Source organism: Pomacea canaliculata, linkage group LG7 (genome assembly GCF_003073045.1).
Source record: "Pomacea canaliculata isolate SZHN2017 linkage group LG7, ASM307304v1, whole genome shotgun sequence".
Taxonomy (NCBI): domain Eukaryota; kingdom Metazoa; phylum Mollusca; class Gastropoda; order Architaenioglossa; family Ampullariidae; genus Pomacea; species Pomacea canaliculata.
The window spans coordinates 21,448,226-21,474,623 of NC_037596.1; the positions used below are offsets into that span (position 1 = coordinate 21,448,226).

Sequence of the window (26,398 nt, forward strand, 5' to 3'; positions counted from 1 at the left end):
CTACAAAGTAAAAATAAGTTAAGAAAGATTACAGAAAAATATGAAATCTAAAGAAGAACGATTTTAAAGAATTTATCGAGTGATTAAAATATGATAACATGTTCTAATGTTGATATTTTCAGAATGTCTTCATTTATTCATTTAATGATCTGTTCTCACTATCTGCGAATACAGTGTTTCCTATTATCGGCATCTCGTTATAATGAATGGAGATACTGTGCGTAACACAGGTCCTCAAAATGTCACCTGAAGATGACAAACCATTTACATGTATACTGCATTACTTTAATAAAACATGTCGATTGATAGGAATGTTAAATTCACAAACACAGTAGTGTCACGACACCGCGTAGTGTCTCTCCCTCTCTCCCTGTCGAGCACACTGAGGGCTTTATTTAGACAAATAAACAAAAGATTTGCCTGTCAGAGTCTCCTAAGTTTACTCAACACAAAATGAAAAAAAAAAATATTTCCTCGGGGTACTGTAAAATGTTCTTCAGTTCGAATAAGACATTCACAGAGATGCAATGAATTTCTTACACACCATTAAAGCACACTGTTCGGCAGAATCACTCATCCACAAAAGCATTGAATCGTTTATACATCAGTGAAGCACACTGTCTCGCCAGTCGCTCTCCCTTCCACTCACACAAACACAATTGAGCATCCTATTCCCCGTCTTCTCCCATTTGCCCTCTCCCCCGATCTCTCCTCGCTGACTCCTCTCTCCCTCTCCCGTCACACCTCTTCTTTTTTTTTCGTTTTTTTTTAACATCAAAGAGACATTCATCTAGGAAACTTCCATCATTCACCCCATTCCTTGCACGTGCGCTAAGTCCAACCACTCTGACTAGGTCCCTGACCAGTAGCAAGTGTTTTTTTTTTTTGGAATAGGTCTAGTGTCTTGTCGCAACTGGCAAAAGACAGGAGGCAAGTCAGGTGTGTACTTCATGCCACTGACAGACGACAACCAACTCCAGAAAGTGTGGTGTGACATGGACTCTGCTGGCGGAGGTTGGCTGGTAAGTTTATTATTCGTTATTCATCTTCCTGTATGTATAAAATGTCATTCTCGGTCGCCTTGACATCTTATAAAGCAAAGTTCTTTGTCATATCAAACGTACAACAGGCTGTAAGCCAGTGTAAGGGAGACTGCTTACCAAGGCCAGTAACTCGCACTGTTTGAGGTCATCCTTCTCATTGTCAGCGAATGACCTTTGACCTTGTGTGTCCCAGGTGTTCCAGAGACGTCGTGACGGTTCAGTTGACTTCTACAGGAAGTGGACCGAATATGAGAGAAGCTTTGGTGATGTGACTGGGGAGTTCTGGCTGGGCAAGTCTTACTCACTCTCTGAACTTCATTAACTCCCTTACTTATCATAACGAGGCTGTCGCCACTGTTGTCTGTAGTGTGCTAGTCACTAGGCGCTAGTCACGACAACACCTGTGTGTGTTCCTGTCAGCAAAACGAGTTGTTTCCATGCATATGGAGCAGATTCCACAAAATTTTGTTGAGAAGATTAAGCTGTTAATTACAAAAAGCATGATAAATACTGGATATGAAGTGTAATAGGTTAAAATGATGTGCATATCAGAGGTCGATACAAATGTAACTTGTTGATAAATAATTGAGTTGAAAAATATACACAATAATTCTTCTACAAAGGACAACAGAGGTAAGCATCTGTTGTTACATAAATAGAATCATACAACAAGAGCTTTTTCATGTAACTTTATCTGCATATTGCTTGTACATATTGATCTTGTAGCACATATACAAGTGTGTGTGTGAGAGAGAAGTTATTTGAATATTGGAACAAACATGTTCTTTCTGAAAATATGTTCTGTCATGATGATGTCTTACCTCAGGATTATCAGCGCTGCACACGATGACTAGAGGAAGCCGTTATAAACTGCGTGTAGACCTCGGCGATGTGGATGGACATCGTCACTACGCTGAGTACTCGACATTCAGGGTGGACGGTCCTGAGACAAACTACAGACTGACCGTGTCCGGCTACTCGGGTAACGCGGGTACGTGACCTTTGAACATTAACATGGAGAAGAACACGGGTTCACTTGCAAGGTATCTTGCTCGTTTATGTATGAGTGAATTATATCCAATGGACTTTATACAAAGAGCGAGCTGTATCTGTATCTATCTCTACTTTGCTACATCAGTCCATGTACTGAGTGAATGTATACTAACATGGACCCAATCTTCCGATGAGATCAGGACAAAAGTACAAATTTTTGACATAGATAATTACAGGAAAACTATTTTTATTAGTCACAAACTTTTTATCATGGTTCTGTTTAAAATATAACACTGAGGGTGGGTATCTATGTTCAAACAACACATGGCTCGTTTGGTAATATTCGCCACTAATTGTACCTGGAGGTAGTAAAGCGGAGACCACTCCTGGTGACACCTACAAGGTTTTGTAGAAGCAGGTGACGGGTGGCACATGATAAACATCACACAGTGTTAATTAACTTAATGTTGGAAAGAGGGGGCATCTAATGGTATCGAATGATTGTCATTAAATACTGCAATAGGCCGATGCTAAGTGTTTGATATTGAGAGTTGTGAATATTAATGCGCCTGTGGTGTGGGTTTTCTCTGATTGCAGTACAGAGTAGTCGTTGTACTTTTTTGTTTTGGTATGACGTCCATCAGATTTCTAGATGTCACATTAACAATGTAATTACATAACAACACGAAAAGCAGTAATATTTTAAACTACATTTATTGACATTTGATGCCGCAATACTTTCAACAAATGTAGCCTGGCAAACAGGGATAATGACATTCATTTTACGGCCCATGGACCATCTGTGCTTGTGCTTTGTGAACTGTCTGCAAGTGCACTGATGAATAATTCTAATAATACTAATAATACTACTAATAATAATAATAGCAAAATCAAAGTATGGTAAACCAAGGACAGTCGAAGTAGTAAACTTAAACCCATTTGTCACCTCCATCGCCAATCAAGTCTGTGTTTTGGAAGAGAGTCGCTGTCATGTTGGGGGAAGTAACAATCGCTCCAATTAGTGTCTAGGGTGGCTTGATGACATGCCCGAGGGCCTTTGGGAGAGAAAGACGACGTACCTGAGGTGTCAATAAAGACCACGTAGAGTCGTAGAGAGTAACACGGGCTCACACACTTGTCCGCCAGGTTGACTGGGAGTGGGGCTAAGTCACCTGTCCACCACACCACTACAGGCGAAGTGGAGCATCAGTAGAGTGTTCGTTGTCTTGTTGATGTTGGCTACTAGATATGCTGGTGAGTGAGTGACCAATGGCGCCCCTCGTTGTGACTTGCCAATGTGCAGAGTAAAATAGAGAACGAGAGGACCAGCATCTCACTTCTGGGCACGACCTCAGAGTGGACGGAGCGACAGTCATCAGTCTAAGCGACTTCAGCATCTTCAAGGTGGACTTCACCTGTAACAGAAGGGCAAGAATGGGAAGGAAGGATGCTTGGGTTAGAGAACCTTGGGCAAGGGGTCGAGTCAGTGACCCGGGGTCAGTCTTAACGTTTCTGCTGAAACTGCGTGAATCCTGCAACAGTCGCTGTTCCGTGTCGGAGTGATTCTGCAGAGACAGTTAAATGATTACCAAAGAAGGGATCTTTACGGGAAAAGAACATGGACAAGTCATTACCTGACTATAAATTAACCATGATAGGAATTTAGATAACACATTCAACATGTTTTTTACAGCGAGCTCACAATTGACGAGACTGGTGTCGCTACACTGCTGTAGTGTGATGTGCTTCGTGCTAAATGACTGCTACACCACTAACATCTTTGCATATTATAATAATGATGAGGACGATGACGATAACGACGACGATGATGATGATTTTAAAAAGAAAAACATACAAGCTCACAATGGAATGATGACAACATCTTGATATGCTTTTTATGACCACAAGGCCGACTAGTCTACATGGTGTGTTTGGTCAGGTGTTTATCTCTGTATTTTCCCTTCGTCAACTTTCAACCAAAGGTTAACAAACATGAATTTTCTTTAGTAAACAATCTGATAGATGTCGCTACACATTCGCAATACATAAAGTAAATCTCATGTGATATTAACTAAATCCCATGGTTGCTATGATGTGTTGTAAATGTTGACTGTAGAGGTGTCGTGAGGTTCACTCTACTGTTGTTTTGTTTGATTGTCGTGAGAGGTGTTTACATTTTTTTTATGATGAGCTTCACAGAGATAACACGTTTGATATAAAGGAGTTTGTATATATTTATTGTGATATATGTGTGTGGTGTAGGACTTTGTGTTTCTCATTTATTTTGTGTGTTTACAGGTGACAGCATGGAGCATCAAAACAGCCAGAGTTTTTCAACATATGACCGAGACAATGACAAGAACTCTGCCAACTGTGCCGTTAACTATCACGGCGCCTGGTGGTACAACAACTGTCACCACTCGAACCTCAACGGCCGATACAAGGCTGACGGCGCCTCGGGTGCTGACGGCATCAACTGGCAACACGCCCACAATGACTGGAGGAGCTTCACCTTCAGCGAGATGAAAGTACAACCAGTGTAACACCGCCTTGTCTCCTGTACTCTCACTGCTTACACCCTCAGTCTACTGTACACCACACGTGACACTCGTGATGTCACCTCAGTGCAGATGACTGGTCTCGCAATGTTTAACAATGTAAACACAGTGCCACATACTTTAATTATTTGTTGCTGTGTCATTCCTATGTGTAAGTGTTGTATTATTTGTTTTAAATTAAGTTTCACTTTGCGTAAACCAGACAAGTGTATTTATGATTAATTTGACACATGAGTTGTGTGTAGCTGCTGATAGAGTGTAATCAACTGTAGCGATCACTAATAGTATATGCAAGTATGGTGATTAACATACAATTTAACAAATAACAATCAACTAATAGTTTAATTTAACAATAATTCAAAATAAAAGAGACTGATTGTATCAAACACTGTTGGACATTATTTTCCTACTGACGACAACTACACATGACTCCGAAATAAAGAATGGACAGCGAGGACAAGCTGGTCTGAAAATTAATGTAGGTTGACTTTACTGGACATAAGAATAAAACAACTCATTAACTACATCTTTTTCACACTGATTAATGACATCAGCACTGATGAAAAATAAACCAAATACATGTATTAAAGAAGAATGATGAAAGAGAAATAGTGTTTTTTATACTTGTCTATCTAATATATTATACGCTTTCGTTCCCCTGAAAAAAAAATTGCGAGACGATTTGTCAGTGCCTTCGAATTTTCAGAGTCATTGTGTTGTATGATGCATTTCAAGTTTTTTGTTTTCATTAACATTCCACGTGTAGTAAAAAAACTGTCACTGTATGGATATAATAAAATAAAAACCAATACTAAGATAAAATTTTACATGCATTTTCATCTATGCATTATCAAATATTTTTCTTTTAGTTATTTTTTTATAATTTTTGAAAGAACAACCTGGTAAAACCTACAAAGAGTTAGAAGAAGAATGATGAAAGAGAAAGTTCCTTTCATACTCCAACAATTTCACAAAGTTTCAATTCACTTCTGAAGGAAAAGATTAGTGTTTTACAAGGTTAACATCCACAGAACATTTTGTTACACGTAAGTGTAAATAGAGTTTGCAAAACAGACTAATGTTTTGTTCCACTTGTCTTCCATCGTAAGACCTTTGTGTAGACGGCTGCCCTCCACACCAGACCACGTGGTTCTTTGGTGAGTTTTCTGCTCTCGTCTCCTTGGTTCAAAATAATGTTAAGCATCCTATGAACAGATACATTTGGAGGAACTTTTCATGTACTGCAGGCCTGTCTCCGCATCCTTCTATACTGCAGACGACTATGATTACAATTCATTTTCTGGCAAACTTGTGTTGCCACCACTTCAACATGGCGGCTGAAGCAGCCAGCAAGAACTGATGACGTCACGTGAAGACGCCCACTGTGGATTTTTATGAGATAATTAGGATTACAAGTAGGGCCGTGCTTAGCGGCAGGCGGACGAGGCATCTGCCTAGGGCCCCGCGCTTCAAGGGGCCCCGCGCTTTTGATTGATATGGTAACTAGGGCATTATGGACCCAGTGTAGTCAGCCGTATCACATTCTCGCTGGACGCGCTTGGAGACAGAAGGCTGCTGGACACCGAGGATTTATCGCGCATGAAAGTTCGTGCATTGAGCTATTGCTGGATTTATGTGCACTAGGGGGGGGGGGGAGGGGGCAAGTTGGAACTGAGTGAAAGGTAGGTATCAGGTATGTTACTGAGGTGTGGCCAGTCTGTGAATTGAGCGGATTGGGCCCCGCCCTGCTTTGCAGCCTGTAAGCGAGAGGTCGAGTGCTTTTTTCCTAGTTACTGAAACTTTCTTTTCCCGTTTCTCCACCACAAAAAAAAAAAAGAAATAACTACTACGTTAGTCTAACTGAGCTAGAGAAGGTGTCGGCACGCTGGGTGGATTGTAGGGTAGGAGGTAGGGAAGGAAAGTTAATGCCACTGGACTCCGAGGAAAAAAGTGACTTTAGATCCCAACTAAAACCGTGTGATCGTGGCGTGAGGGCCCCGCACATGCCCTTTGCCTCGGGCCCCGCGGGGACTAACAACGGGCCTGATTACAAGGGTCGTTCAAAAAGTTATAATCTTCAGCGAAAAAGAAGAGCCAAGTCTAAACATTGCTCCTGAGATAACACACTACCACATGATAAAACATGAATAAAACGGATTTCTGTCTTAATTTGTGTACCTGAGGCACATAAAAGGTAAGGAGTAGTATTATCTCTAAATAACCAGCTTCAGAGTGAGACAGCCGGTGGAGTGGAGCAGTACAGCTGCATATCACAACATGAGAAACCGTGATTGATGAGAAACCTTGCAAACATTTATAAAGTGTTTCATTGCTATCAGGTTATCACGACGGTCTGCCTACACAGTCGAGCAAACAACAATGGATAAGCAAACAATAGACTTTAGTAATCATTGCATGTCAAGTAATTTATGATGATACCACACTGACTGCTGGTGACAAGTGCGCTACATGTATATCATGTGCATGTGTTGGAGTGCGTGCGTGTGTTTTCTGTGAGTTTGTGTGATGTCTATACGAAACAGACTTCAATAAGTTTGACCGGATGTCTGCCTTCTCTTTGTCTTTCTCACGTATGATATGTTGTGAACACATCCTGGTGTAACAAAGGCCATTTCCGCAATTACCAAACATATCACAAAATCTGTGCATATAAGGGGTTAGACAAAAACTTCCTACTATTCAATTATGTTGTTAATGCATGGAGTGTAAGAAAAAGTAGAGAAACATCCGCTGCTTGTCACACCGCCAGGCTACATCCGTCCGTCCGTCCGTCTGTTCCCACATACATTCCTAGGCTGATATTTATTGAATTAATCCTTAGAAAAAACCAACACCTCCAACTTTACAATGGCTGTTTCTTGGATCCCCAAGCAGTAGACCTTTGTTATCTCAGCTCATTTGAGACATTAATAAAGTCTTTTAAGTCCAATTATTATCATTGAAATAGGCAACTGCTTCTGGAATAAAGAGACCCCGTACATGCCTCATATCTTTTACACATCAGTTATATCACGATTGTGATATGGATGTTATATTCTACACAATAACTGTTGTAGCGATTTCACTTGCTTTACTAAGCATGCTCGTTGAAGATATTATTTTTCTAAGAAAGTGTCTAGCAGAAAAGTTTAAATTTTATTCATATGACCTTTGCCGTAATTTTTTTTTTCTAGTCTTCAGCGCAAGATCAAGCTACTTACACGTCTGAGTGTGCATTTTTAATTCTATTTTTTATGTTTATTATTATAATCTGTCTGACTGTTTTTGAGGTCTTGTCAAAGTACTTGCCATATGGCGGCTGTGGGGGCGATTGTGGTAGTGGTAATGATATGATAACAATAGATGAGGACAAAACAAAGGCGTCTCTCTCACATATATATATATAATGAACTTTGACCTGTGGGATCTTTTTAAATTAAGTTTCCTGGTCCAGGGCTAAGTTCAGCCACACTTACAATGTTACTGACTGCAGGCTGTCAGACTCTCTGCTCTATAATCAACTGTCAAGAAGAGTCAGTTGGATAAAATAGCATGTGATATTACACAGAGAGTAAAGGTGAGGCACAAATAATACAATTTATACAATTACAGTAATTTCTGGAATTCTAAGGCGTTGACGGCGATGTTGGTGACAAGTTCGTCTGTTATATATATAAATGTGTAAGTGGGTGTGAGTGAGAGAGAGAGAAAGAGCAAAGAAGAGCCAACTTATAGCCGCAAATAGCCGTAAAATTGTTTATTATTTGGTATATTATTTTTTTTTCTTACAGACATCGGCATTAGCGAGGACTAAGACTGTTTGTGTGTTGCCACCCTGTACTGCATCTGGCCGGTCACGTGATGTGATGGCGCGTCTTCTGCTGGGACTGGGTGTCCTGCTCTGTGCGGGGTGCGGGACTTCAGGTAACAACGGGGGAGCTACGTTAGTCATGGGTGCATGTATAATTTAATTCTGTGGTCAGTAAGGTAGCTAATCATGTCTAACGTACAGCTGAACTTTTATGAATATACACTCACACTAAGTAATAAATACAAATGTTGTCGGAAATTCAATGAAGCTGTACAACAACCACGCTCAGAATTCCTTTTCTTAAAGGAGCTTAAAGCAATGGCTTTAGGTCCGAGAGGCAGACATACAGACAGAGACAGACTTAAATACCCAACAAAAACCGACACATTACTGAAGATACCTTTTGTCACTCAACTTTGTATTCATTCTGTAATATCATACAAAACTGTGCTACATTTGAATTCTCTATCAGCTGTTAGAGTTCTTTCATTACATCATGCTGCTCAGGAATCCGAATAATCAACTGTAACAACAACAAGGTAGAAATATTTGAAGACTCACCTGCTCCAGTCACGTGTGGAGACATCACCAGTACAGCCGATGTTATTTGGAGACTAAAAAATGGATTAATGATCGGAGTGTGTAAAGCTGACGGTACCTGTAGTCCTGGTGCTGCCTTGTACAACGACTACAGACTCAGCAGGTCACCGCAGTCCACGGAGAGTCAGCTGACCCTTGTCCCTGATTACCGACGTCACGCGGGTCGCACGGTCACGTGTCAGGACACAGTGAGTGGTTCCACAGCCTCCTGTACTCTCGTCATCAGACGTAAGTCAACGTTCGCTTTTTTTTTTTTAGTATTGCTTGACTTGAACCTCTGGAATAGGTTGTGCAATGTAATGTACAGTTTTTACAAACCACAGCTGTATCATAACGAGAAAATAGACAAAAACTTGGAAACATGCGATTATCATGTTTGAATTCTAGTATATATGTATCTCATTATGTAACTCATAGCAAAATCTGGAAAAAACAGGATTTCTAAAATGTTAATAATTTGTGGTACATTACTGGTGTCTGTTGTGCTAGTATAGTAAGATATATACAAATCGAAACAGTTTGAGTTCAAATCACGTTATAAAGTGTAGATGAGTTGGTGTGTGTTTGCGGTTCGTTTCTGTTGTAGATTGTGTTCTTATTTAAAAGTATTTATAGTGCATCTGGTGGCTTAAATGGATTTACAATAAACTGTCATGATAAAGAGATGACAACACAGGTTTATAATCACACGACCTTTGTCATCCAGTCTGCGATTAGTTTGGTATTGTGCACCTGATGCTACGAAGTTGATTGTCTGACTGTGGATACACACAAAAAAGACCAGTCTACCAGATTTGTTTTCTGCATAGATAAATATCGAACCAAGTATTAATGGAAACTATTCTTAATCATCAGCACAAGTAGTCTCAGTCGAATTATGTTTTACACTGTCAAATGATTGTAATGTCCAGCATTTAATAAGAATGAAATTCCTGATTCATAGTTCCGTTAGACTGGTTAGACTCGAAGCCAAGTGCATTTTTATCACGAAAAACTGCGGGAGAAGGAACCAATCTTGAAAGAAGAGATAAATTTGTTGTAAACCTTACTGTTGACTATATTACAGGTCACTCTGAGCTCAGTGAGTGTCACGTGACCACCAACCCTGTGGACGGGACTGTGTCAGGTTCATGTCGTGTACAACAAGCTTTCTCCTCTGATAACATCTACACCTGTACATGGACACGAAACGATGGAGTAAAATACAACTTATTATATTTTGAATTCACTTGTATATTAATTTTATTAGATAATCAAATTTCTTGAACATTTTCTATAAAGGAAATTTTTAGAGCGCTGAAACAAACCATTTCTCATCTATAATCTTCTGGAGATGGAGCTGGACAAGATAATGTTATAAAATGTTATTATGTCAATATAAATTATGTCACTGACATGAGCAAGCTCTTCCCTGTTTACACATGTATGTTATGTTTACTAAGCATTCTTTTGTTATGTTTTCTGTTCTTCAAAACAGCGAACTTTTGGAGGGTTTGAAAACAATCGTGTAAGGGCAAGGTGTTCATTCATCAATGCACCTTTGAAACGAGAGAATGGAGTCTACACCTACACCATAGTTGTCTTCCCCCCGCCTGTAGTTGCATTCTCAAAAACCATCAGAAAAGGTGAACATCGGTTTCTTCCAGCTTATCATCAGTTCAACATTCTGACTCTCTCCCTATTTAACAATCTCTGCCATCTGCCACTTCATTGGAGACCTGTGGTTTAGTTGGTTTGTGTGTGTGTGGAACAGGGGAAAGAGAGATAACGTATGTCTGTATGTATTTGTGTATGTACATGATTTCATATTTCACTGTCAATGTACTGTCAATTAATTCCTAATGGAATTCTGTGCTAGTTTCAGATCCCAATAAACTCATTGCTGTACAAAGATCAGATTCTACCCGTAAACTATCGGACTACACAAAGTGGATCATCTCTGGCGTCATCACCGCTATCATCGTCGCTCTTCTTATCGTTGTCAATTATTTTATCACCAGTCGACACAAGTACACAGGTCAGGTTTTTTAAATTGTTATGTCGTTAATGTGAAACTTTTTAAACCCGAGAATCGATAAAATGTTTAATGAAATATTCTTTTGTTAGGATTATGGTACAACAAGAATTGGTTTAAGCAAAATTACCCACAGACTAGTCTTGGTGACCACTCCGGTGACACAGCAGTTGACCAGTCTACAGGTTTTTCGGATCTTGTGTCTGCGTATGATTTGACCTCCCGTCAAGAAGACAGGGGAAACCCGGGGACAGGGCTTCGTCGTAAAGGTAACAACACATCCTTAAACATGGTGATATGTCCTACAGGTGATCTTACTCTGGGACACACAGACATGGAAATACATTTGGAATGTAACTTTGCTGCAGATACACATTATACAGACTATACTTACATGGTAAATTTGCATACAATAAAGCATCAGTTTATCGTCTTCAATCGTACAAATTGCAAAACATCAATCGGTAAACTTGTCTAGGGTGTATGATCAAAACTTCCATTTTTGTAAAAGTTGACACGTCTCGTCATCACAACTATTTACCTGTACAATTTGCTGTTAATTAGCCCAATTAGTGGCAAGAGAATTGCAACTGCACTTGGATTTAACTTCCCCTTCTGATAACCATGGTAACCAAGACATCCAGGTCAGAAACACCGTCGAGGATGGCGCTATAACACACCTGACAGATGTCAACGTGTATGAGAACCTCCAGACAGCTTCAGGTAAATACAAGTTGAAATATTTGTTAACAACTACCTGAGGGTGGATAGATACACCAACGACACAAAGATACTGAGGGAGGTATTGGTTTGAGAAAAACAAAGAGAGAGAGAGACGAACCCGGGATTTTAAACGGTTAACTTCGTCTGGTCAATCATTTGTGACATTGTTTAAAAATAAGAAATCTTCATTCTGGTTTGTTCAAGCATACAAAGCATAAAAAGTAAATACATACCCAGTATAGAAAAACACTTACTTTATTACAATAAATCCAAACTGATCGTGTATATCCAAGTTAACTTAACAACATTTGCATGTTGCCAGACCAAACATACGACACAGCGCGTGCACCTGAGGAAGACCATCAATACGCTGACCTCAAGGTGAAGGCTAGGGGTAAAGTCAAGGTCACAAAAACAGGTGAGCAGACAACTGAGAAGCAAATACAGAAAAAGAGTAAAGTCCTACATGCATACTTGTATAACATGTTTACAAACACAAGGCTAAAATAACGCACCCACCCACATAAAAAAAAACTATTTACTGTGTAATAACATTTCAGATTTTTTGCAAAACTTTATTTCACAGACTGCATATTATTCATAAAACTAAAGGACGTTTTCTAAAAGTGTGTCGTGATGTACTTTTCGGCACTTTAACATTTTCACTGTGTCTTTTTCACATATTTACTATTTGTAATTTATAAGGCTTTTGAAACGTACTCTTTTCCAAAAAACAAATTAACTTTTTTTTTATTTTTTTAGGTCTGCCGTATGGTGAGGAAAGGGACAGCACCGTCTACAATAATGTTTTATGAGACCACGGAAGATAAACATTCTGAAAATATGCATATTCAACGACTTTGTGACTTCGTTTTATTTTTGTTTTCTATCTATTTAAAATACAAATTAGTTTGTAAGTTTGTAAGTTACTATTGAAGATGAACGAGAAGTGGTTAAAAATATTGACAGATTTTTTAAAAATCAATTAAGCTTCTGAAAGAAGCTAGTTCATGTTAACCCAACATTGACAGTGTTGTTTGTGGTCATTCTATGTGAATTTGTTCAAGAAGGTCAAGGTTTCAAGAAACATGACAATAGTTAACAATACTTCTTTATAACACCATTTTATACATTTGCATTCACACTCAGTCCAATGTTGTAGTGGTTGAATAATTGTAATTTGATTACTGAAAAGTCAAACTGTTAAAAACAGCTGACCAAAATACAAGTATTTATTGCTGTTATTAAATGAACTGCATGCTGCTTGCAGCACAACAATTAGTCATACATTTGAATCATCCTAACCGTTCTATTGTTAATTTGACTGAAAAATAAATGGGTAACTCCTTTCTATCACACTGTGAAATACTATAAATGACTATATAAACGGATAGCACTTAGAAACAACCTTTACAATTAACACTTTATTAGATTATACGGTGTATTTTAATAAATTAAAAACTTGAATTTGAAGTCGTCCTCCTAGAACAGAGACAGTCTGACAACGATTTTGAAGAAATGGCTGACTGTTGGTGCAAACACGATAAATAACAATGTAGAAAATATGAAGGTAACCTTTTGCACTGATTTGATCAGGATATTTTTGCACTTTTCTTTTTTTTTAATTTTTGGCCCGAACAGTCTCTGTTATTATGGCCGGTTGCCTGATTAACGTATTTACGAAGGTAAACGAGAAATGTAACTGTAACACGCAGTCATCATTTTGGCCATTAGGTTTAAATGGTTCAAAAGTGCAGATAGTGTAGTCATTAAAATCCCCATGCACATTAAAAGACATTACCTGTTCAATACGCGTTTGATAATGTTCAAGTGTGACCTGACAGTCATCTGAAAATGTAGAGTTTAGTGGCTGTGTAACACACAACATACAATAATGTCAAAATTATGTACACAATATGTCCAACGGTTTATTCTTTACCAAAAGTAAGAAAAATTGAGAAGAGCAAGAGAGGGGCACAGAAGAAAAGAGAAAGAAAGAACTGGAATGAGGCGTGTTGTTGAGAATGTGGGAGGGTGAAACTCTTTTCTGTCAAACATTTTTGAGCAGGAAATAAAGCAAAAGAACCTGAATATTTTTGTCCGCCAATCTTTCATGAGTTATAGCCTGTGAAAACTTACACCTGCCTCTCTTTGCTTTAAACTGTGACACAGTTGCCGTTATTTATGGACATAAATTTTCTAAACTGCTGTCATCAAGGTTTTCTTTTGAATTATGTGATGTAACAAATAGTGTCATGCTCACGGGTGATTTGAGCCCGAGTCTAACACAACTTCAGCACTTACTTGTATTTGATAGGTATTGTGGTACCGACAGACATTCTTACAAAATACAAGTGTTAGTCAACTTTGTTATTTTCATCGCTTTTGTTCTATTCACGATTTTATACTCTATTGCCAAAGAATAATTGAAAGTATTGGTAACAGATTTAAATGGTTTTAAATCTTGCCAATGATGTTCTAAATGTGTAGAACTTACCAGTGTGGAGGCTACCTCAATGTTCAGTTATACTTTAAATGTTTAATGACTAATTTTAAACATTTGGTTTTGTATGTTAGTACAGTACTAATTTGAAAAAAAAATAAGAGGAATATTCATAGCAGCAAAGAATGTCGAGCGCATATGGGTCCTGTAGACATTGTGACGGACCAATAGGCTTCCCCATAGAACATGTATTTTCGGCATTCTGTGATCGATATCATGTTTGACAAGAAGGTTTGACTTTTTAATCTCTTTATTCAAAATCATCATCAGTTATAATTTTTTTTATTATTGATCAGCTAATAAAGTGATAAGTTTTAAGGATTCTATTTAATAACATAGCACCATATAATGTGAATAAATTGACTGAATAAAAATAGTAATCTCAGAAGAAATTAATTATTACTAATATGTGACATAAGCATTGGAGAATAGAGTGGAAGGGAAAAAGAAGCTTGGTCTAAGTAGGAAATGTCTAAGAATGCATTAAACATGAAAGATATTATGTTGCTTACTAGCAGACATATCTAAAGTTGTATTGTAACACAACTTTTGAGTGCTACAATTTTTATTGCTACATCTGTTACAATTTGCATAAATTCTTTCTGTACAGTGCAGTAATTTTAACTGAAACCCTGTAGACACATGTGTGTGTGTGTGTGCAGGAATATGTAAATGTGTGATTGCGTGTGTGTCAGTTATAATAACATATCTATCTATGGTTTTGTTCAGGTTCCCTGAGTTCATATTAATAATGTAACTATTTTTAAAATGTTAACTTTTGTTGTATAATCTAATATTAGCTAATATTAAATGTAAAGTGACAATTTATAAATTGTTTGACATTATGTGGCTACATGCCCTCATGTATGAGACAGTGATTCTTCGTCTCATCGTGTTTGAGAAGAGACTTGGAATGGAAGCTATCAATGGACGGTTATGTTGGTTATTGATTATCTGTCAAGATCACGGCCATTAACCAAATAGCTTTTAGATAATGTCGATGGCAAGGATGGTGATGATGGATATCAAAAGAACAAATAATATCATTATTAATGTGTTGGTACTCCCGTTAGCTGATCATAAAAAGGTTTAATGAAACAAAATGGGCACACTCTAGCCTCATAAGCTACACACTAGGTTTGAGCCTAGTTGCTTTGAAGGGATACTCAAAGCTTGTGATAAGGCGGTGGCGACGGTCAAACGTTTCGAAACTATATTTAGTTACAATTACAGAGCACGAGAGCAGCACAGGAGAAATAAATGATTCGTTTCTCACTTTGTTACCACTTATTATCACTATTTCGGTTGCCGATGTTTATAAAAATCGAGAAAATCCAGTGAAATCGACCCTTGTGTCCTTCCTCCGAGTAACCACGATAGCTTCCCGAGATGGTCAAGCAGACGAGTCTGGGTGTGACGTCAGTCAGTGACGTATGTCGCGTACTGCCCCCTAGCCGCCGGAGGATGCACGCCCGAAATCCGCTCGCACAGCCGGAGACGAACGCGCAACCCCTCCGCTCGGCCGGAGACAGCTTGCTGACATACCAATCGAACCCCGGGCTGAGCGCGGACCACACAACAATGACAAAGACAAAGTTCACAAAACAAACAGGTTTATTAACTAACGTGAAGTAACACTAATAAAAAACAAGTATCAAAATAATTCACAATAAAAGAGTTGCCCTGTGCACAGGCATGTTCCAGTAGGCAAAGAAGAAAAAAAAAAAAACAAAACAAGGGAAGACAAACCACCCGCACGCACTGCAGGGTGGCGAGTCAAATGTCCGCTCAAGGTGTTCGCTGGCGGCAGCCCGCCATCTCTGGCCCGCGTGCCGCTACAGCGGTGACTCCCCCTCTCTCCCTCTGGACCAGCTGTCCCCCCCTCGGTTCTCCCGTCCGGGTAGACCTTGGTCACGTGAGTCCCTGCTCGCCGGCCTCCACCCTAGGTACTCCCCCGATGGCCAGGCCGCACACTCGTGCAGCAGGGTCGCGCTGACGAGGCGATGAAGGCGCAGGGTCGACACCATGGCGACAGTCACACAAAAGAGGACGACGACACGGATGAGGAGCACAAGACGTCCAAAGAGATAATGATTACGTAGGACATGTAGAACAGATAAAAGCCTGTAGAAAAAAAAAAACAACAATCCATCCAATAAACAAGCAGCTCTTCCACAACTGCACAGTTTCTAAACACATATTCTAGCACAAGTACATGCGTGTGACCATTACAGCGCCGGTCCTAAGACATACAAATCCATTTAATAAAAAACGGGTGCGCGCCACATGCGCCGCGACCCGGCCAGTACAAAAGCCATCCTAACAGGACACGAGTCTTCCACTCCAAAAAATCGTGAACATAGTCATTAACATATAAGGATCAATTCATTCGCACCCCACCCACCCACTAAGGGCTCTATAGACTAGAAACGTGTAGAACTCAAAGAAATAGACTCTACTAACCCAAAACGGCTTCTGATGATGAGATACCAGCGCCGGCCGCTAGGGCCACGGTCCCGCACCGTCCCCCACGTCCGGCGCCGTCCGTAGCTGGATGAAGAATCTCCAGAAAAGACAGAAAAACGCGCCAAGGACCCCACGCGCGCGAAAGGCAAGAAAAAGACAAAGAAAAGTGGGGAAAAAGCCAGAGAGAGGAGGGGTTTTCTCTCCCGTCCCGAAAAGAAGAGACCTGTGAAGACCCTGCGAGCAGCGGACGCGCGACGACGACGCCGCGAGTCAGGGCTCTAGGGCTCGCGAGATGGATAGGGTTACACAGGGACCCAGGTAAATCGTCCCTTGCTTCTCCCCATCCGTACGCACACACTCAGCGACGGGCCAGCACAGTACGGAAAGAACAACACGGACAGCAGAACAATCGCCGACACGCGACAACGTACAGCAAGTGTCTGAGGTCATCGCGAAGATTTGACGTCGTCATCGGTGGTGTCACGTGAGTTTATTCAGGTTTTAAAGTGAACTTTTCAAAGCACAGTTTTAAAAATTATAGAAAACAGTCTGTTTCACTTGCTAAGCAGTCTTGGTCATATGTCATAAGGTCACGAGACGGAGAATGAAACGTCGTCTAAGTAAACGAAAGGGTCCCGTATAATTTGTGTTATTAAACACAGCATGCTACAAAACCTTTAACTTTTCCGATATGAAGAGACACGAAAACAGACGAGATTCAAGTGGATCCTACTCTTTACGCCATTCTAAGCAGCTTTATTTTGTCTTTAGAATAACTTTAAAAGCTGCAGGTGTATGAACTCAGCTATTAAAAAGTAAAGCTTCCTGGTCGAGGCTGGGCGAACCTACTTTACTTCATTTAACAAGGCAAAACACACAGTGTTACCTTCACCTTTACCATGTCTGCAGTTGAAAAATATGTTGTTATTGTTATTTGCACCGCAGACCAAAACAGAAGTTGTATGTCTTACAGTTCTAATAATAATATCATTGTACTGCCTAGAAATGCGCAGTTTAATCATAGTGGACCTCATTTAAATGTAAAGATTTGCTAAAATGAAGAGATGTGGACGGAGAGAGACGGACCAACCTGAGTATGAACTCCTAGAAATGTCTACTCTTGTCAAGTGTTGACATTAAAGTCGCACGATTGGCATTGTGTGATCGTTACAGTAATGATTATTTTTCCTGAATTAGAAAGACAATAAGACCGTCTTATTTCCTCACTTTAAATTAAATTTTAGACAATTGTAAGCATACATCTTCCGCTTCAGGTTGTTCTGGATAACTAGTTCTACATAAGACTACAGATTGAAAACTAGGACACCTGTTTACCATAAACATACTGCTACTCTATTGTACAGGGCTGTTAAGGTTGTTTCTAATCTATTGTCGGTTGTATGCCAGTCCAGTTTTCCAGACAGTGAAGGTAACATGTAACATTCTGGCACATTCGTGCGCCTTTATTGCATGTAACGTATTGATCAATGTTTGACTTGTGTCTGTCTGTAACACGTATTTAAACCCTTGACATAATCGTTTATAACAATGAAAAAATCAGTTATAATTAGACTTTTCCTTCTCTTGCAATGTTCCTTCTTTTGCTTGCGTATACTCAGTGAAAGAGTTTAATGAATACTACTTGTAAATTTGTCTACCAGAGCAGTGAATGGACATGTACCACTGCCTGTGAGTCGTCCACCTGTACTGCTTACTGCCGGTCCTGTGATGGCGGGTCTTAAGCTCGGACTGACTGCCCTGATGTGTGTCTTGTATGGCACGTCAGGTAATCTTAGATACATTATGTCAAAAATGTTAAGTAATGTTATATATAGTCTGTACAATATGTCAAGTAATCATGTGTACAGTACAGCAGATAATCAATAGTATACTATTTCACTTGCACGTGGGCTAATATTCCAGTGAACAAGAGACCGAATACATGCAATTAAGTATTTTTGAGTCGGTGGACGACAAACGTCGTAATCATGCGGAATGATTAATGAGAAACAAGACGGACAGTGGGAGGGTGCCAGCGAGGTTTTTGTTTTTAAACACGTGCAGACATAGAAAGAAAAAATAGACATACTAAAGATATGTAAAAATATGCTACATTTCTCTCAAAGTTTATGTATTTTTCAAATACCTCTGGTTTGTTTTAGGTGTTCAAATAATCAACTGCAACAACAACAAGGTAGACATATTTGAAGACTCACCTGCTCCAGTCACGTGTGGAAACATCACCAGTACAGCTGATGTTATCTGGCGACGTGGAGATGGAGTAGATATCGGAGATTGTCTTGCTGACGGTACCTGCACCACTGCCTTATACAACGACTACAGACTCAGCAGGTCACCGCAGTCCACGGAGAGTCAGCTGACCCTTGTCCCTGATTACCGACGTCACGCGGGTGTCACGGTCACGTGTGTGGGCATACCGACTCCTTACATATCCACTTGTACTCTCGTCATCAGGCGTAAGTTAACATGGAAGTTTTTTTGTAATGCTTAACTTGTAACTATTGTAATATATGCATGCAATATAATCGCAGTTTTGTTTTAAACTACACCGTAAAATCGTTCCGCTGGTTATATATTAGTGGTTACTGTATGGAATCAGTTGTGGAGATTATCGATGTATAAGACAGTGTGTAGGCGATTGACACCAATGGTTAAGATAGCAAAGTGCTGGACATAGTAATCACCCGCCTGCAAGGGTGCTTCTACAGCACAGACTGACAAGGTTTCTTTAATAATTCCAGTGACATTCTAGATGACTTGGCTGATGTTATGTCTTTGTATGTTACTTTCTGTGTTGACACAATCATACCCTCCCAAAAAAAATGTCCTCATTCTCACGGTTTAAGAAGGAACCCAAATCTGTATTAAATACTAAAAACATGTTTTATACTGGATTTGTACATTATGTAAAAAAAAAAAAACTAGCTAACAGGGAAGTGCGTGATGCCATTAGGGAAGCAAAGAAAAGATACAGAGATAAAGTTGAGTTGGACTTCAGTAGTGGCAATTACAGGGCAGCCTTGCATGGTATTAAGAACGTCCTCTGTCAATCGCAAGGAAAACGCTCGTAAACAACCAGTGCAGGCGTTGATGAGTGTGATCTTCCCAACAAAGTTCCTTCTTTTTTTGCCAGCTTTGACAAACACGACTTCTCCCACGAGGTTTCCACACTAAAACATCCTCTAGTCCCTGAGCATAGTTCAATGATTGCCCAGTCCTTTGTCAAACATCTCTTGAGGCCAGTAGAGGTTTACAAGGCTCCAGGTTCAGACGAGATTTGTGGACGCACCCTTCATTACTGTCCCAAACAACTTAGTGGAGTTTTACAACATCAGTTCCAGCTCTCTGTGGATTCTGGTCCCATTCCTGATATTTGAAAACTTTCACACATTGTGCCATTCTCTTAACCACAGGCCCTATCAACCCAACGACTACAGACCAGTCGCTCTTAGGCAATCATTATGAAATTACTTGAGACAATTGTAAGAAGCCAGGTTGTGGCTGCTGTTGATCCATATCTCGGCCCGCTGCAGTTTGCCTACAGAGCTGGACGATAATAGCTGTGTATGCTAAATACTCTGTGCAAACAACCGGAGAAACTCTTGATCTGTCCTTGTTTTGCTGTTGCTGTTGTTATTGTTTTTGTTGTTGATAATGATTCTGGAAGGGAAAGGGGTTCTACCCCAAAGTGATTTTAAACTGTGGGGGATGGGGATCTTGAGGGAATGTGGGTATCGGGGAGGGACTGGAGAGGTGTTGTTTACTCTTGCTTGTGCCCTCTTTGTTTATTGGTGTCTCAGAGGTTTGACAAGTCCACATTGGTGTTGTACTGTGTTTGTTACTGGATTTCTTGTGTTGCACTATTATTGTTTTTATTTTTTTTTTGTTTTTTTGTGTTTTTTTAGTTTGCTGGTATCATTTAACACTTTAACATGTAAGGTGCTAAGTATATCCACACAGGCCCAGGTACGATTTGTCTCTACAGTAATTTTATTTCATTTACAATATTTGTTTGTAGTTATTCGGATTGTTAGAAGCGACTTGCAATAAACTGTAGTTATAGTCTTGTAATAATAAATGATCCCAGCCATAATGAAGGGATAAATTAATAAGCATAAGACTTTGGTCATTCGGTTAGCCGTTAGTAGGATACTTTGCACCTGGCAGCTTAAACTACAATGTAGGATTTCTATTTGTAGATATACGTAACAAAGACGAGTGCACAGATGTGTTTTCTCTGTAAATAAATATTTCTCAGTATCATGGAAAACTATTCTTGATCGTCAGTAAGTCTTAGACTGATTTTGTTTCCATACCAGGTTCACTGATGATGGTGCGTTGCTTTTTGCTTTGGGACAGATTTATCTTTGAAATATGAGATGTATTTCAGCGTTTCATACGCAGCAAACTGCATTTTTTTGAAATGACAAATCGACTTGCAATCAAGACAATGACCCCGTCTTTAAAGAAGAGATTTATTGATTGTAAACCTTACTGTTGCCTACATCCCAGGTCACTCTATCCTCAGTGAATGTCAGGTCACCACCAACCCTGTGGACGGGACTGTGTCAGGTTCATGTCGTGTACAACAAGCTTTCTCCTCTGATAACATCTACAGATGCAGCTGGCGACTAAACGATGGAGTAATACAACTTATTATATTTAGTTAATTTAGACCAAGTTTATTCGAGAAGAGTTGTTTTTCTTGCTCATTTGCTATGAAGGTGTCTTCACAGTTCGTACATTGCATGTCTCATGTGAACACATCTACAGATAGAGCTGAAGGATGAACGATAAAATTAAAACGTTTAGGCAATTTTAATAGAAGCCTTAGCTAATTTCGATCTCAACACTGAACATAAAGTTTCGCACGTTTACTACAAAAACTTCTCATGAGTTGACAAGCATTAGCTATTTAACAGAGCTTAATGATATTTTCTTATTCGTAACTGTTGTGTATTTCTTTCTGTTTGTAGATCCTATTGGTGTTAAACATAGACTCCATGGTTAATAGTTAAGCTTACTTACCCATCATGTCAGGGTGTGAGCTAGTTCTTAACTCTTTTTACTATTTATCCTATATTTACTATGTATACTATGCTTATCTCCCATTTTCTTTGCTACAGAGCTTTTGGAGGGTTTGACAACAATCGTGAGAGGTGTTCATTCGCCAATGAACCTTTGCCAGAGAAGACTGGTCTCTACACCTACACCATTGCTGTCTTTCCGCTGCCTACGACCGGATTTTCCCAGAATATCAGAAAAGGTCAGAAACAATGTCTTCCAATGTACATTTAGTACAAGTGTGTGTGTGAGAGAGAGAGATATATAGAAACAAAGAAAGAGTGCTACAGAGAATGTATTTCTTCATGCATTTATGTGTTCATGTACTATTCTCTTTCAATATATTCCTCAAAACGAAAATTGTCGTGAATTCCAGATTTCACAGAAAGCATTAATAATGGGAAAGGAGCAGATTCTACCCATGGACGATCCTATGCCTCTACCAAGTGGATGATCCCTAGCATCGCTATCGCTGTTATCATCATATCTTTTCTCGTCACTGTAATTTACTTTATCATCAATCGACACAAGTTTACACTCCGAGGTCAGATGAAAGTGTACAGACTGGATAGAAGCTTTGTGGAATAATATTATTAGCATTGCAATTAATATTGTCATGAATATTCCCACTTCCACAGTTTTTGTTTTTTAATCTTATAAAATGTCTACAAAGTTAACGTTCTTCTAAACTTGTAATCAATGAAATATTTAAGACACTACTTAACCAGAAATACTGATTATATCCCTTTAGATGCTCTGACAATAAGTAAGACATGCGCTATGTGTAACACCGATTAAGATTATGAGTTTCATTTTATATTATGCTGTCCAAGTCTGATAGGTCAACGTGCACGTTTTATTCCGAATAACTATTGATGCGTATATTAGCAAAAAATGAAAAAAATAAATGAAGCCTTACCAAGTTTTTATATTTAGGGACAAAGAAAAAAAGTGCTACTCTACGCTAGAAATACTTTTTCATCTTTTGTGTATTGTATATGTTCCCTGTAATGGGTACACAGACGTTTTGCCGCCGGACGTTTCGGTGCCGGACGTTTCGCCGCCGGACGTTTCGGAGCGGGGCACTTCATTTCGGCATTTCACACGGAACCTTTAGCCGAAGTCAAGTGTGTGACGCCCCTTAGCTTACACATTTCTCTCGCCATTGTATCAATGTATCAGTGAACTCTCTCTCACTATCCCTCCTCATGTGAACCGTTAGCTCACACATTTCTCTCGCCATTGTATCAATGTTTTTTCTCAAAGCTGTTGTGCATAATCTGTGACAATCAAAGTGAACTGTCTGTGAAGTCTGTGTGTAAAATTTGTTTGAAATAAAGAATTATTGTGTAATCTAGTAGTTACTTTCATTCTTTGAGAAGTAAGTAAGCTCTCTCTCTCTCTCTCTCTGACATAATGCGGCGAAACGTCCGGCTCCGAAACGTCCGTTGGTGAAACGTCCGGTCGGCAAAACGTCCGCACACGCTGTAATGTGCTGTATACTAGTTTCTTTAAATAGGCCTAAAGGTGTGTTGAATTCGTAATCTGTTACGCTGATTTCAGGATTATCATACAACACGAATCAAAACGACCCCCAGGCTAATCTTGGTGAGCACTTCAGCGACACTGGCATAGCAGCTGACCAGTCTACAGGTCAGTCAGATGCTGTGTCTACTGACACTAGGTCAGGTCCGGCAGGCAGAGGGCACACGAACACCGAGCTTCCTGCTACAGGTAACTCAACACAATCACAAACGTGGAGCTACGTCCTCCAGGTGATATTACTTTGGGCAGACACATACATGAGACTACATTTTGAATGTGACTTTACTGTGGGTACATGTACAAACACTACACTTACAAGGGACCTTTAAAGCAGACACAGGTTCATTGCGCAGGTAATCTACAGGTAAATTGACGGCATCAAAACATACTCTCAGTTATGCAATGTGTTGATTTTATAGTTGCATGCACACTATAAAGTATTAATATTTAAACATTAGTAGTAAAACACTTTTCTCTATCTACATTGCAGACAAAACGTACGATGTGCCAGTTCAGCCAGGAGGTGACCCCCATACTTACCTAAAGATTGACCGCAATACTCACAATAAGGGTGTAGTCCGCTATAAAAACTATGAAAACCATGATAAATAAAATGCATCTGTTACCTGTAGTCTGACTACTAGAGCGTTCATTCCTAAACTAATAGTTTATTTCTCTATAATTGAAAAAAACCGTATACCTTTCTTAGTACCAATGCAGTCAGACCACGGAACTCAAAGCATCTATTACATCTACTACAACGTAGCTTGTTATTGTCCCTGACACCAATAACCCGAATTCCTATGTTACATACATAGCAACTAGATGTTTTTTCCAATGAGTTATTTTATCCTTATTTGCTTCAATAACACTGTAAATATTTTAGTTGTAATGCGACTATTTTTGGGATTTAAGTGTAGATAAATAGAGACAGAGTTGCCGGGTTAGGTAAATTCTGGAAAAAAACCCTTGGCATAAAATCCATCTACTTGACGATAAGGGAGCGCTATCGTAAGAGGCTAGGGGGACATCTGAAGAACAACAATAGAAAAGTAAACAGTCAACTACAGTAATCATCGCTTGTCAACTAATATCAGGTGATCTTACACTCACTGCTGGTGACGAGTGTGCCAGTTATATATATATTACTATGCGTGCGTCTCACTGTTAGTGTATAGAAAGAGATGGAGGTAGTAGATCATCTGTGCTTATACCCCTCTCTTAGATGCAAATCCTGGGGCCTAAAGTTTGTTGACACCCCACGTGCGGTCTGTGCCATGCTGACCCCTCGTCAAGCTTGAGTGGGCGGGTACTTTCAGGTCGGGAGCAAACATCCAGTGGGCTGTTGGCTGACTGAACTTTGCTGGATCCCCGAGCTCTCCCAGAGGCCCCTTGACACTGTGCCAGGAGCAGACAGTCATACTCACCTGTAAGCTGAGTCCTGTACCTCCACCGGGGACAGCTGGCTGGTTTGATGGAAGGCAATGCTGCACCAGCAAGCAGGTGTCAGGCTAAGGGGCTCCATGGTAAGCGACAAACTGTGCAACTGTTACCTAAGTGCACTTCACATGGCCAGCCGGGGGCACCTTCCTCCGGAACAGAGGACCGCCACCCTGAGGCAGCCGAGTTTGCTGTTGTGGGATAATCATCATATCTTGACACAGTGCAAAAAGTTCTGAAGCAAAACATTTTCAGTCTCTGTGGGGGTATAATCAGGGGGAGGTTAAGGGACGGTCTCTGCCTATGGGTGTATTAGAGTCCTTTCAGAACGAAATAGTGTTTTATAGAACTATAATTTGTGAACTGTTGAACTGGTACATGTCACTGTGTTGGAACGAATTTAATCGTTCCAAGGTGCTGGCGAACTCTAATAGTGTGGTGTAACCGTGAAGAGAGTAGTGTGGCCTGTTTTTAGTCTGCAACTGTTTATTTGATATATGCTGTTTATTTTTGTTAATATTGTAATTCTGTATACTCTCTGTACAACGACTATTGTTTGAATTTGTTGGAAGAATGCTCACGTCGTGCCTGTGTATGTGTGTGTGTGTGTATTTTATCTACATGCCACAAACTGTAACAAGGGGTATTGTACAAGAGCGTGCCCTGTGTGACCGGATGTCTGCCATCTCCTAGTATCGCCCACGTGTGAAATGTAATGATATCCTTGTATAACTGAGGCTATTTAAAAAAGTAATCAAATTAATCACAAAATCAACGCACATAAACACACTAAAACGCCATACTATTCAATAATTCTGCCGCTGTCAATGTTTTAGTAACAAGCAGATGGGCAACATTCGTTGCTTTACACAAGGTAACATGTCTGTCTCTCTGTTCATAATACTTTCCTAAGATGGCTGATTTTTATTTAACTGTTTCTGATTTAAACAAATATCTTCAATAATACTAAAGGAGTTCTTTTGATCCTCAGACAGTTGAACTTTACTATCTGATCATATTTACCAAATTAATGTAATCTTAACTGCAGAATAAAGTCGCTGACGTGCAATTATTTTAATTCAAACATCCAACTGCTTTTAGAGTAAAGAGATCCCGTAGAACCCTCATACCTTTTACACTAATTTTTATTTATCTCCAGATATTTATTAAAAAAATAAGAAAAAATGTGCAGTTACCTTTATTCATGAGACCTTTGACCTAAACTAGTAGCGTCTCAAGCGCTAAAATCAAGCCCCTTATCGGTGTATGTATAACTCATCATCATCATCATCATCATCATCATCATCATCAATCATCAATCATAATCATCAATCATCATCAATCATCATCATCAAAATATAATATTATTAGTGTTCACAATTACCATCTGTCCCACGTTTTCACAAGTATAGTTAATAAAAGTAATTCTCATATGGCGGCAATGGTAGTGGTTATGGTAACACTGTTCACAAAGGGCGTCTCTCTCCTTCTCTCTCATACACGCACACACACACACACACACACATACACACACATAAGAAATGAACTTTGCCCTGTAGCATCTCTGCAGCTGCATGAACCACATTAGTTACAAGTTCACCTTCCTGGTCCATGCGA

At 39.6% G+C, this 26,398-nt stretch overlaps 4 protein-coding genes across 7 annotated transcripts in view; all 4 read left to right on the top strand.

The window, feature by feature from the left end:
* Window positions 1–5,203, top strand: part of LOC112568962 — a 50,342-nt gene extending 45,139 nt beyond the window's left edge. For all 4 annotated transcript variants that reach the window (XM_025246553.1, XM_025246550.1, XM_025246551.1 and 1 more), the window contains 4 exons: window positions 895–1,022; window positions 1,237–1,333; window positions 1,870–2,034; window positions 4,335–5,203. In XM_025246553.1, coding sequence (XP_025102338.1) covers window positions 895–1,022; window positions 1,237–1,333; window positions 1,870–2,034; window positions 4,335–4,579 — 635 coding nt within the window. In that variant the 3' untranslated portion in view covers window positions 4,580–5,203. The remainder of the gene's footprint in view (window positions 1–894; window positions 1,023–1,236; window positions 1,334–1,869; window positions 2,035–4,334) is intronic.
* Window positions 1–26,398, top strand: part of LOC112567528 — a 245,769-nt gene that overhangs the window by 127,534 nt on the left and 91,837 nt on the right. The gene's annotated exons all lie outside the window — the stretch shown is intronic.
* On the top strand, window positions 8,084–13,103 carry LOC112568988. Its single transcript, XM_025246611.1, has 10 exons — window positions 8,084–8,171; window positions 8,386–8,518; window positions 8,913–9,233; window positions 10,072–10,202; window positions 10,483–10,630; window positions 10,864–11,022; window positions 11,112–11,288; window positions 11,584–11,742; window positions 12,065–12,160; window positions 12,505–13,103. The coding sequence occupies exons 2-10, from the start codon at window positions 8,461–8,463 to the stop codon at window positions 12,555–12,557; spliced, it is 1,302 nt and encodes a 433-aa protein (XP_025102396.1). The 5' UTR covers window positions 8,084–8,171; window positions 8,386–8,460; the 3' UTR covers window positions 12,558–13,103.
* LOC112569025 lies at window positions 16,801–25,640 on the top strand. The gene is made up of 8 exons (XM_025246672.1): window positions 16,801–17,195; window positions 18,373–18,497; window positions 18,874–19,188; window positions 21,245–21,375; window positions 21,859–21,998; window positions 22,173–22,340; window positions 23,360–23,530; window positions 23,832–25,640. The coding sequence occupies exons 4-8, from the start codon at window positions 21,371–21,373 to the stop codon at window positions 23,951–23,953; spliced, it is 606 nt and encodes a 201-aa protein (XP_025102457.1). The 5' UTR covers window positions 16,801–17,195; window positions 18,373–18,497; window positions 18,874–19,188; window positions 21,245–21,370; the 3' UTR covers window positions 23,954–25,640.